General features: G+C 37.2%; 1 protein-coding gene across 3 annotated transcripts in view; it reads right to left on the reverse strand.

Annotated features, from left to right (window-relative positions):
* Positions 1–12,766, reverse strand: part of MRC1 (mannose receptor, C type 1) — a 93,327-nt gene that overhangs the window by 68,513 nt on the left and 12,048 nt on the right. For 2 of the 3 annotated variants that reach the window (XM_014541397.1, XM_014541396.1), the window contains exon 1: positions 655–820. In XM_014541397.1, coding sequence (XP_014396883.1) covers positions 655–661 — 7 coding nt within the window. In that variant the 5' untranslated portion in view covers positions 662–820. Of the gene's footprint in view, positions 1–654; positions 821–1,269; positions 1,435–5,580; positions 5,755–9,203; positions 9,606–12,766 lie in introns of those variants that run through there. The other variant, XM_005868446.2, reaches the window with a different exon arrangement.

Below are 12,766 nucleotides of genomic sequence, written 5' to 3' on the forward strand. Positions count from 1 at the left end.
CAAACCGCGGCTCGCGAGCCACATGCGGCTCTTTGGCCCTTTGAGTGTGGCTCTTCCACAAAATACCTGCTCTTCCACAAAATACCGACTTTTGCGCATGGGCCACGAAGTTTCAATCGCACTGTACGTGCACGCTTGCATGTCTATTTTGAAGAAGTGACATTAGAAGAAGTGGGGGGTGTGGGTCGGTTGGGCGACGGGAGACACAGCGCCGGCCGGCCGCGGGATGCGCAGCGCCAGGGAGGCGCCAAATATCAACAGTACGTAAACTATATACGTCGGTTAATAACAATGTACCTACCTATCTAGTTTAAGTTTAAAAAATTTGGCTCTCAAAAGAAATTTCAATCGTTGCACTGTTGATATTTGGCTCTGTTAACTAATGTGTTTGCCGACCACTGGCCTAGATTAACACCCAGAGTCCTTACCAGCAGGGGTTCCGTCACAACTGATAGAACAAAGTTGGCTCCTGGGAACAAACCTTACTTACCCTCCCAGAGTCTTTTCAAGATGCAAATCTGTCACACCATCTGCTTACAGACTGATTCTATCATGATGTCCATAGTCAATTGTGTTGTCTGCTTTTTAGTTAAACTTTACCGAAAGAAAATAACCATGACCTTTACTTACAAATTTTTCTTTCCGTGTCATTACCTGTCATGTATGTTTGCTCATGTATTTCTGTGATGCTCAAGAGTTCGGCACTCTGTTGTTGGCAGCTCTTCCATGCCTGGTGCCACGTTAAAGCAGATTTGGAGTTTATCTGGTAGGAAACACCAGTAAGTGGATCTTTGTTCCATAAGTTTTGACTGCCTTCGACTGTAAAAGAAGTCAAATGGAATTGGCTGTTATGCCTAGGAAAGATTTTCAGTGAACAATATTTTTTAAAAAATCCTCAAGGCATTATTGCCTCAAGCCTTATATTGCTTTTCCAAAAAATTTGGCTCTCAAAAGAAATTTCAATCGTTGTACTGTTGATATTTGGCTCTGTTAACTAATGTGTTTGCCGACCACTGGCCTAGATTAACACCCAGAGTCCTTACCAGCAGGGGTTCTGTCGCAACTGATAGAACAAAGTTGGCTCCTGGGAACAAACCTTACTTACCCTCCCAGAGTCTTTTCAAGATGCAAATCTGTCATACCGTCTGCTTACAGACTGATTCTATCATGATGTCCATAGTCAATTGTGTTGTCTGCTTTTTAGTTAAACTTTACCGAAAGAAAATAACCATGACCTTTACTTACAAATTTTTCTTTCCGTGTCATTACCTGTCATGTATGTTTGCTCATGTATTTCTGTGATGCTCAAGAGTTCGGCACTCTGTTGTTGGCAGCTCTTCCATGCCTGGTGCCAAGTTAAAGCAGATTTGGAGTTTATCTGGTAGGAAACACCAGTAAGTGGATCTTTGTTCCATAAGTTTTGACTGCCTTCGACTGTAAAAGAAGTCAAATGGAATTGGCTGTTATGCCTAGGAAAGATTTTCAGTGAACAATATTTTTTAAAAAATCCTCAAGGCATTATTGCCTCAAGCCTTATATTGCTTTTCCTTTTTTTCTACTTATTTTTAAAGTGCCTATGATATTTTCTTCATTCTTGAAATGAAGAGGGGCAGTTTTCAAAAGCTAAACCACATCCAATCCTTTGTATGTGCCTAAAGAAAAAAAAAGGGGGGGGGGCATTATCTCCCTATTTTTCCATTGGCAGGTTTGGGATCAGATGAATTGGGAAGTGAGGCAATTGCAAAAACTAAGAATAGAGATACCATCTCAACTTCCTTAATCTAAAAAAATGTAAAGAGAGAAGAGAAAATAAGTATACGTCTTCTCTCAGAAAGTGAATATATTGCCTGCGCATTCTAGTTTGGTCATTTTAGTCCAAAGACACAGGCATAAAAAGGAAGGTTGTGGCCGCCCGGCATGGCTCAGTGGTTGAGCATCGACCTATGAACCAAGAGGTTGCAGTTCGATTCCCGATCAGGTCACATGCCCAGGTTGCAGGCTCAATCCCCAGTAGGAGGCATGCAGGAAGCAGCCGATCAATGATTCTCATCATTGATGTTTCTATCTCTCTCTCCCTTCCTCTCTGAAATCACAGCAGCACAGGATTTTTTTTTTTTAAGGGAAGGTCATGAACTCCATAGATCAGCTGATCTGAACTTGCTTTCTGCCCTGTCATTCACCAGTGGTTTGACCTGAGTTACACTGTTAACTTTTGGAGTCTTACTTTCTCGTCTCTAGAATACAGTCAATAAAGGTAGCTCCTAGCAATAGTAGATGCCGAGTGTTATTTTTTCTTCCCTCAGAGTAAAAAATAAATATCTAGCTTATTTTTCTTATGTTATTTTATGATTTCTAATGTATTCTATAAACCTGGTTATACTATATGAAAGGTCAATAATATAGGTAGATAAATTTGATATATAGCCTTTTACTTACGTTTGGAAAATTAGTCAACAAGTGAAATATTTTGTGTGCTTCATGTTATGAAAATTTCTCTTTTGTCTTTTTAAGAATATAAAATTATACTTACAAGTCATGTAGAGTAATAATCTTTTCATTTATTTGCAAGGAAGTGAGAGAGGGTTATGTAACTTCTCAAATTATCTGAGAAGGATTCAATTTGCTAAGAGATTAGGCAGTTTTCCATAAGCACGTAGCCTGTGCTGCTGTGATTCTTTTTATTTGATGGGAAGTGAGCTTTATCATGCATGTACCACATACTTTGATATGAAACTTGTGGTCCCATGGTACACCAAAGAGGAAGAAAAGCAAATCAAAATTTCAGTCAGGCAACAGTATAGAAATTTCTAAGATGTTTTAAGTATAAAATCAATACATATATTTATGTTAAAAATAAGTTTGAATTAGTGATATTAAACTTAAATTAGCATGGTGTGAGGCCTTATTATTTTAAATGTCCAAATGGATTCTTTTCCACATGAGGTCATTCAAATGAGACTGAAGTTTATTTGAAGATGGAAATGTTTTAAATAAATATTTTTGGAAACTAGAGGTTTTGTTTATAATATAGTAAAGAAATGTGAAATAGCAAATAAAAGAGGGGATTATTTTCTTATCCAAGAATGGAGAAAAGGGATATAAGTGACCAAAGAAGAAAATGCAATTTGACTTTTCTCTTTATTTAAAGAAAGAGTATATTGCATTTTAAATCAAGGAATTAAAACCTATTTGTCACAGAATGTATAGGTTTGCTGACTATACGTCTCCCCCAATTCTTCAAATTCCCACAGTAAAACTGCACAACTGATTTTGAAAGCTAAAGTTGAAAGCTATGAAGACTTGAGAGAACGGGATCTTTTTTCTTTTCCTGTTCTCATAATATTTGAAAATAAGTGTCTAAACATTACAATGAACAATACAAAAGATATATAGCAACTATAACTAGGTCAACAAGTTTCATTTTCCTGTATTGAATCTATTGGTTTTAAGATTAATATAAAATATAATGTTCTTTTAAAAGGAACACAAAGCAAGGAAAATGAAATAGGTTAGGAAATCGCAAAGCCCTTTTAAAAAGGCATGAAATGTATAAAATTTGCTTTAGATTTTTAATGCATATTGAAAATCAAATATTTTATTATTTTCTATAGCTATTTTACTTTTACATTTATAGGAAAAATAATTTGGTTTGAAAGACATAAATTACAACTAAGAGGACTTAAAGATTATTCTAGAACATACTCAGGATACACCGCCAACACATATCTATCCTAGGTGGTGAGCTTTCTTTGTGATTAGTGACTGGCCATTTCTCCTCCATTAAATGATTAAATCATACTTGCAACCAACAACCTCTTTGTCAATACCACTTAGGTGCAGGATGCTATAGTTGGAACATTGAAATCCATACTCCTCAGAAACTCAATAATGACACATTTAGAAAATACCATTCTTACTCAGTAAAGGAGAAAGACACTCCTCAATCACTGAAGAACAAGTATTGCTTTATATTAAGGGAAATAGAGCTCCATTTTGCCTTCAGACAAAAAGATTTCTAATATCGAAATCAGACACCTATAAACCTTTCATGTTACTCAAACCTTTAAAGGTTGCTAATAAGAGAGGTGAATATGCTGGTCTGGTGTGGTTCAGTGGGTGTGTCAACCCATGCACCAAGAGGCCGCCTGTTAGATTCAGGCTTGATCCCCAGTGGGGGCCATGCAGGAGGCAGCTGATTGAAGTCTCTATCTCTCTCTCCCTCTCCCTCTCCCTCTGTCTCTCTAAAGAAATCAATAAATAACTTTTTTTAAAAAGAGAGAAGAGAGAGGTGTATATATTTACCTCACTCAAGAATGTGAGAGCAGTGTCACTATGCATGGGATGCCTGTGAGTTTTGTTTGGTCTTCACCCAGAACAGAGGGACTGAACACGGAAGAGAATTACCATACATGGAGGTGACAAATTACAGTTATTTTTAATGAGATGCTTAGGGACTAAATCAAAACAGATACATAAGCACAGTTCTTGAAATTCTGGCTTTCACTTGACAAACTAAAATATTTTTATACATTGGGCTGTCGTACAATGATGCTTGGAATAATGTGATGGCCTGTGGATGTGTGGTCCCAAAAGTTGAGGTGTAAGTAATGCTATTTCAGTTCAGATGGCCTCACACCCATCCCAGACCACATCTGACGTTCTTCCCCTGTACCCACCCCTTTACAGATGGCAGGAGAGAGAATTCTGGGTAATAGCAGAAACCAGGAGCTGCTCTGATCCATAAAGTCTGAATTAGCAAGAGGTCAGAGGGTAAGAGGTTTAGGAGGAAGAATTGGAAAGGGGCATCTGGCAGCAGGAGGAGGATGTGGGGCGAGAGAGAAGTAACGCGAAAGAACGTATGCTTTTCCTTCTTCTTCAGCCCCATCCCTGCCTCCAAATACAGTTCTCCCCTTCACCCACCCCAACCCTGCTGCACTCTTCCCTTATAGATTCTTGAGCGTGGAAAGAACACCAAGAATTCTTATGTTCTGTTCCCTTTCCACTTTTGCATTTCTGCAATACCATGTAAATTTTCATTTTAAAAACACTTTCATTTGACTCGTTGCTGTGTTAAATACTCTCCTTAGTTAAGTTTAAGAAGAGTATCATTACTACCATTTTTCACAGTGAAGAAGCCCTTTCCATTACATTCATACAAAATTCATAGCTCTCTGTCTCTTTCAATCAAATCACATGCTTCTGACATGGTTTACATTCTGTTTTTAATCTATGTTTAATAAGGGTGCATCAATGAAAGTTTGGTGAATGGCATGTTTACCTCTACTGTTAAGTATATATTGAATTATATGCAATATAATTTTCCCTAAAGTCTTAGAAAGTTACTGACAGTAAAAGCAGATGTTGAGAGTCGGAAGATCTGTGTTCTAATCTTCAGCTAGTGGGGCACTTCCTCCATTATAAAGTGGGGACAATGACATCTATAATGGTTTGTGGTAGGGCATGAAGCAATAATTAATGTGAAATAACCTTGGGGGAAAATGTTCTAGATAAATGCAAGGTGTTATCACTACATTGCAATACTAAGTGTACAAAACTTTTCTTGATGACAAAATTACTTACATTTAAATGGACAATATCCAAATAGCTTATCTGTGTCATAATCTGCAGTGGTTGCACACCAGTACCATCCTTTCGATGAGCCATTTTTTGTGCAATCCGCATACCACTTGTCTTTAAACTTGAATGGGAATACACAGGCTGCTCCATTTGCATTGCCCAGCAGTGTGTACATGACTAAAAGAAACACATTGATGTCAGCACTTAGAATATAAGTGATTCTTCTGAACATTGACTCTTCAATAAGAAGCATTCCAAAACACTGGTCTTACTCTTCTGATCACACGTGGTGTCCCCATGGAGGGGATTCCTTTTAATTTCTCTTCTCTCTCTACCCCAGCCTTTGCTGGGTATGTATAATAGTCTTTTACTTAGAAGTAACTCTACCACCACTTCATTTCTGCTGTCTTTTGGAACAATTTTCCTCTTTCCTCTTGCAAGGCAAAAGTAGTCAGCTCAAGTGACACCAGCTTTGGCCTCTGCCTTTCCTCCAGAACAGAGAAGAGGCCGTTCTTCTTCATGGTGGGAAGCAGAGAATTATGAAATCTCTAGATTGAAAATTATCTTATAGCTGTGTCACCCACGTACACAATTCATACTGAAATCCCCTGCAATCACTTTCTGCCAAGCCAGCCTCCACTTGAGTTCCTCAACAGTGGCTATAGGAAGGGCAGGGATTTGAGCATAACTCTAATCCTCATCACTCAAAACCATTAGATACCATTGACAATCAATATGGTCCTTTTTAAAAACTGAATTCAAACAGATCAAAAGAAGAAGCTGAATTCAAACAGATCAAAAGAAGAAGCTCTGGGTTCATCTAGAAAGGAAATTTGAAAAAATATATACAACTATTGGTCATGGTTTGGCTTAAGCCACAAGGATTAGAAAAGCTCAAATCTTCATTGACAACCAAACCATTCACCTCACTAAATTCTCCAGTATGTTCAAAGTTTCCATCTTTGTAGGAAGAGTCCCTTTAGGAGATGACCCTCTACATTGAAGTGTTTAGCCTCTTTCCGCCAGTTGATATTCAGAATTTGTCCCAGGTAAGCATACACTTTTCTTAGTTAAGTCTTGTGGATTCTATGACTATAGAAAGTTCTTGAAAGACATCTTAAAAGTAACTTACATAATATAAAGTATATAAAATACATAGGACAGCACCTAACATATCAAGAGTAAAATAAATATAAAATTTTTACCTCCTTTCCTTTTCCTTTACTCATACTTCTTAAAAACTAGGGATATTTTCAAATACCTCAAGATTACTTTTTTGTCAATTAACTAATTTGACTTTAGTCCTTTTCCCACTAAGTTACAGGACTAGTTTTCCAAATCACATATTGTATAAGGAACATGCTGGTTTCAAAAATAATGATGCCACTCTTAAGCACTGGGGTATCTGTTCCTTCATATGAAGAAAACCTGTGAAGGCCACCTCAGGGTAGTTTTACTGTTCACTAAATTAGCCTAGGAATTTTAGTGCTGGCTTTATAGGTGTCAATCAGAAATGGCCTTTTCAGGACTAACTTGATTTACTTATCAAAGTTCTGATGAGGCCAAAAGAACCAAACTGCACTCCAGCTAATTCACTGACAAATCATGTGACTGCAGTCAATTCACTCTTTCTCTTGTGGTCCAAACTTCTAGACCACCCTGAGACCCCTCTAAGTCTACAATTCTGACTCTGTTATTCTAAAATAATACCTGGTCTCAGCCAGTTTTCTTTAGAAACTCAACATACACTCACTCCACATTATCTTCAGTGTTCATATATATTCCAATGAATAGATTCCAAGATCACTCTGAAGGGCTAGATGTTCTACCAGGAATATCTTAAGTACTGGGAGACAGTTGCGGAGTATACAGGGTGTGGCCACTGGGCCATCTACATCCAACCACTTAGATGTTCCTAAGAATAACACAATATATTTTTAGGCCCTTCCCTCAATATGCGAGCTTAGAATCTGAGTGGGAAGGGGACCTTGGAATCTACATTGTCAGCAAGCTCTTCAGATGATTCTTAAGCTGACTGAAGTTCAAGAACCACTATCCTAAATCCTATGCATATTTTCCTCAAAGCAAACAGAAGAATATCTAGGGGATGGGGCTACAGAACTTCAGTGATATATTTTAAAATAAGATAAGAAGTCCGATACCTTAGCACCAATCCAACTTGTGTTGAATCTCTCAGTTAGGACTATTGTCCTGTCTGGAATTTGACTCAGTCAAGTCTGGTTCACCCTTATTCTGCCCTGTAATTTTCCATCAAGTTTCTCCTGAAAGATTGTACTACATAGGTGTCACTATGGAACTTCTAAACCTACCTTGTGTTCAATAAATGCCTTGGGGTAACTTCTTTCTGAACCCTCCTTCTCACTCCTTATTTTCTTTATATAGAAGGAAAACTGATAAATTATCACCTTACAAAGATCTAAATTCCTCTGCTCTGCTTAGAGACGATAGTTAGATTCAACTTCACAGCCTTGGCACATAGGAGTTTTGGACACCGGTACTCTCTTGTCCCCACAGGCAAGTGCTTTCTCTGGTCTCGAGGCCCTTCTAGATAACACTTCACCATAACTGAGTGTCCAAACGTGGAATGTGGCTTAACACCATCTGACTCGGGAAGCCCTTCTAAAGGGCTTCCAGTTCTTTTTTTAAATTTTTTTGTTTAGGCTTGTCTTTTGCTGTGCAGCCACCAGAATGACATTTGGCCAAGAGAAGATGAAATACTCTGATTTTTATTTAACCTTCACGAGCTTAATGAACAAACTACATATGAAATTATTTCCTGCCCCACTGGTGCTACTACTTTATAAAATAGCTGACTAAATATGCTGCATGTTAATTTACAAGTTAATTCCTCAGCTTTTCAAATCTTCTCTAAATTATTGCAGTCTGTAAATACACATAAGGTGGCTAATCAGAAACACTTTGAAACCCAAACTGTCAAGCGATGCCAGTATTTCATTTTAGGCAACCTGACTTGATAAAGAACTTTGTTCCATGGGTCACTTCTCCAGGGATAGCTCAAACCAAAGGAAAAGAAACATTGTTAAATTAATTCATCACTACAACTGCATAATGTCAAATGGGAGGCTTTCAGTCAAAAATTCATTTCTAAAAATTGTAACCCATTGTTTACAAAGAAATCTTACCTAGCCCTGGCTGGAGAGGCTCAGTTCCTTGGGCATTGTCCCAGGCACCAAAAGGTTGCCAGTTTGATTCCCGGTCAGGGCACATGCCTGGTTTTGGGCTCAATTCCCAGTAGGGGGCATGCAGGAGGCAGCTGATCAATGTTTCGTTCTCACATCTATGTTTCTCTCTCCCTCTCCCTCCCTCTCTCTATAAAAATTGATTTAAAAAAAGTTTGAAAAAATATTAGCTAAAGTTTTTAAAAAGTCTCTCCATTAATTACAAAAAGCTAAAGCGAGGACTTTTTACCAAACTTACTCACTGTCATGTTCTCAAGAACACCAATTTAGTTCAAAAAACAAAGGTAATCATCAATATTTCTAGTAGAGGCTTAACAAAAATATGCTTATATTTTTAAATTAGTTTCCAACGGAGAAGATGAAAAAAAAATTGACAAAAAGGTAAAAAAAAATTGTGCTTCTTACCTTCATAACCTCTAGAACATAAATCATCTGTGGTCCCATAGATCTTCCATCTGCTCCATAAACCGGATCCTTTGTAAAGCATAATGTTCTTTTCTTGTCTATTGCCATAGTTAAAAAATAAATCTTCTCCCTCGATTCCCAAAAGTGTGTCATTTTTGCATTCCCATTTCTGAAATTCGCTTTTTGAGTCGCAGGCATAGAGAGTGATAGGAACCCAATCCGTTTTTGATGGCACCCCCAAGCATAATTTAAAGGCAACGCTCATAATCTGGGATTCTGACACCCATCGGAATTTCTGTGCTTCATTGTCTGGGTTGCAAACTGCTGTTTGGACTGCAGTGGGGCTTATTGCTTCCACACAGCGCTTGTGATCTTCATTATATATTAAAAACTGCCTAGTATCTGTTAAAAAAGAAAGAAAGAAAGGATGTTTAAATAGACACATGTGACAAAGACAGTATTTTAGGTAAAAAGTTCCCAATATTTAGATTCCCTTAAAGACTTATGGTCATAAGAAGAGGGTGAAGTTGGCTCTAGCTGAGCCATCTCAGCTACCTCTGGGGGATCCCTGAGGCTGGAAAGAGAGGCTGAGTTGAGGGGAGCACATGGCTGCTGGCCATCATCCATTATAAGGAACATTATGAAAAGGCCTGCCTTAAATGCATACTAATTATAATGGAGTTAACATAAACAGTAGGTAATAGGAAAAGAAATAATACCCATCAGAGAAAAAATCTGGATAGGAATACAATCCTATATAATAAAGAGCTAATATGCTAATTAGACCGAACAGCCAAATGACCTTCCAGACGACCTTCCAGATGATGCCAGGGCTGGAGGGCCGAGCCCCTTGCACGAACTTCGTGCATCAGGCCTCTAGTAAGCTATAAAGTTAAATGCATGTATATCCTGGAATAGAATTTTGAAGTCTGACTCACCCCTACCCTCTTTAAGATAAATGAAACTTATGCATAATTATTCTAATTATAACATTAGGGAGGTTTTTTATAACTTAAAAAATAATTTTACATTAGAAAATTTACTTTCGTTTTAGGTCCAACAAATTTTTGAACTAAGGGCTTTCTCATAGCCTATGTCTGGGTAACTAGAGAAATTTTTTGTTTTGTTTTCCTTTTCAGGGTAACTTAGAGACCTACCATCTAGAGATAAGTTGGAATCTGTATATAATTTTAGCTTTGATTCACTGGCACACTCATTCTCACCTTTGTGCAATAAAAAGATACAACAATGTATTTAAAAGTATAATAATTTGTGCCCAGCTAGTGTGGCTCAGTGGTTGAGTGTTGGCCTATGAACCAGGAGGTCACTGGTTCGATTCCCAGTCAGGACACATGCCCAGGTTGCAGGCTCGATCCCCAGTAAGAAGCGTGCAGGAGGCAGCCGATCAATGATTCTCTCTCATTGATGTTTCTATCTCTCACTCTCTCTCCCGTCCTCTCTGAAATCAATAAAAATATTTTTAAATAATTAAATAATTAAATAAAAGTATAATAATTTAAATAAATGTTGTTCTTTCCATTAAGGTAATATTCATAAGACTAACTTTCCAAATATCTATTGTTTATGCTTGTGATTTGGGGCTGGCAATTTAAATAAATATGTATAGGTGGTTTATGCTTATAATACACTTCTGCTGGCTGGCAAAACTCAACTTCCCCTTGCCAAAAATAAAAAAGAAAAAGAAAAAAGGTCTGGTAAGCATTTTTTTTCCCTTAAATCAAAATTGAATTTATGTAAAGGTTCTTCTTTTTTGTTGTTGTTGTTTTTTTAAGAATAGGCAAATGAAAGACACTATTTTAATTTTGAGACATAAATATAAATTATACACTTTACCATTCCTGTGAAAATATCTGAAGTTTTACTAAATTCCTTCTACTTAAATGTTTTTTTCAAAATGGGCTGGTAGTATTACAGATTCTTGAGGAACTAACTAAATGAACTAATTATTTTAAATCAAATCATGCCGTGAAAAATAACAAAGTAATAATAGTACCGCTAGCAGATTCCTTCGCTGTTTACAAAGCACTTTATCAGCCATATTGTATCTATTGGCCTCAACACCCCTCTGAGGCTAGCACCACTTACACTGCGAGGTCAGTTCTTGAACCACCAGCTCAAACCTTACAATGGATCTTTGCCTCAAATGACTATTGCCCCCTGCCACACTCCTACATCTGTTCTTGTCCCACACCTGTTAGAGACCTCTGCCTCTGGGTTCCTAATTCAGTGCTACTTCCTGGGATGGGTTCCTCATTTCTGTTGGTTTTATTTCTTGTAATCGGGGTTCAACAAAAACTGAATTCAGAACATCTGTTTCTGTTGTCTTCCTTAGATTTGACGTCTGTCCACCCACCATGCAATGCCGGGCTGAATCTCTTCCATCTAGCTCAACTCCTGCCCAGGTTTGATATCATTTTGTTGTTGCCCATGTCCTAGCACAGCGATTTTCAACTTTTTCATCTCATGGCATGCATAAAGTAATAACTAAAATTCTGCAGCACACCAAAAAATGTATTATATTTGTTGCCAGTTTGACAAAAATGGTTATAATTTTTGATTTACAAAAAAATAATAACAGTGATGGTCTACCCTTTTTACTCCAAAGTAACTTATTTTAAAAAATCGATGCAAAAAATAATAACAGTGATGGTCTACCCTTTTTTACTCCAAAGTAACTTATTTTAAAAAATCGATGCCTCTACTTGTATATAAGGATTTCTGGTATTAAGAATTAACCAATCAGATACAGCCTTATTATGGGACATGACCAATAAGATGCAACTCTGTTATATGACCTATATATTTATGCTTCAAGACAGGGCATTCACCCTAGATGGCTATTGTGCTGGCTTTGGCATTTTTTTTTATTTGACCATCTACAGCAAAAGAGGTCAGTGTCCCCTGAATGCATAGTCAGGTAGTGCATGTTTTTAAAAATTCTTGCGGCACACCCGTTGAAAATTGCTGTCCTAGCATGACAAAATGAGTATCTTTCTGCATTGGCAATAAAGTTAAATTTTTAATAATATGATGTTTTGTTCACAGTAAAATACAAGAAATCAGAAAAATAAAAGGTTCTTTAAAAAAACAATTACTATGATAATTTGCCACATGCAAATGTAAATCTAGGCTCCTCTAATCTAAAAAGATAATACATTCTGAAAATTTTGTCATATATATCTATCAACTCAACTATACTGCCTTTAAATTTAATCTGTGTTTGCTTTTCCACCTATTGTTTTCCTATCTAGACTTATCTTCCACTTTTCAGAGTAACATCTCATCATCAATATATCTTCCACCTCACACTTTCAGACACTTGATTGTATTGTCAAGCACCCAACACTTATTAACCGCCCAGATTCAGTCAACCAACCAATTGATAATCAGCCATTAAAGGAAAAGGTGCTTGAAAGTCTTTATGCACAAACAGTATTCCTCTCTCAGAGGTTTTTTAAAATATATATATATATATATTATTGATTTCAGAGAGGAAGGGAGAGGTAGAGAGAGATAGAAACATCAACGATGAGAGAGAATCA

This window comes from Myotis brandtii, unplaced genomic scaffold, assembly GCF_000412655.1.
Source record: "Myotis brandtii unplaced genomic scaffold, ASM41265v1 scaffold269, whole genome shotgun sequence".
NCBI classification, from domain to species: domain Eukaryota; kingdom Metazoa; phylum Chordata; class Mammalia; order Chiroptera; family Vespertilionidae; genus Myotis; species Myotis brandtii.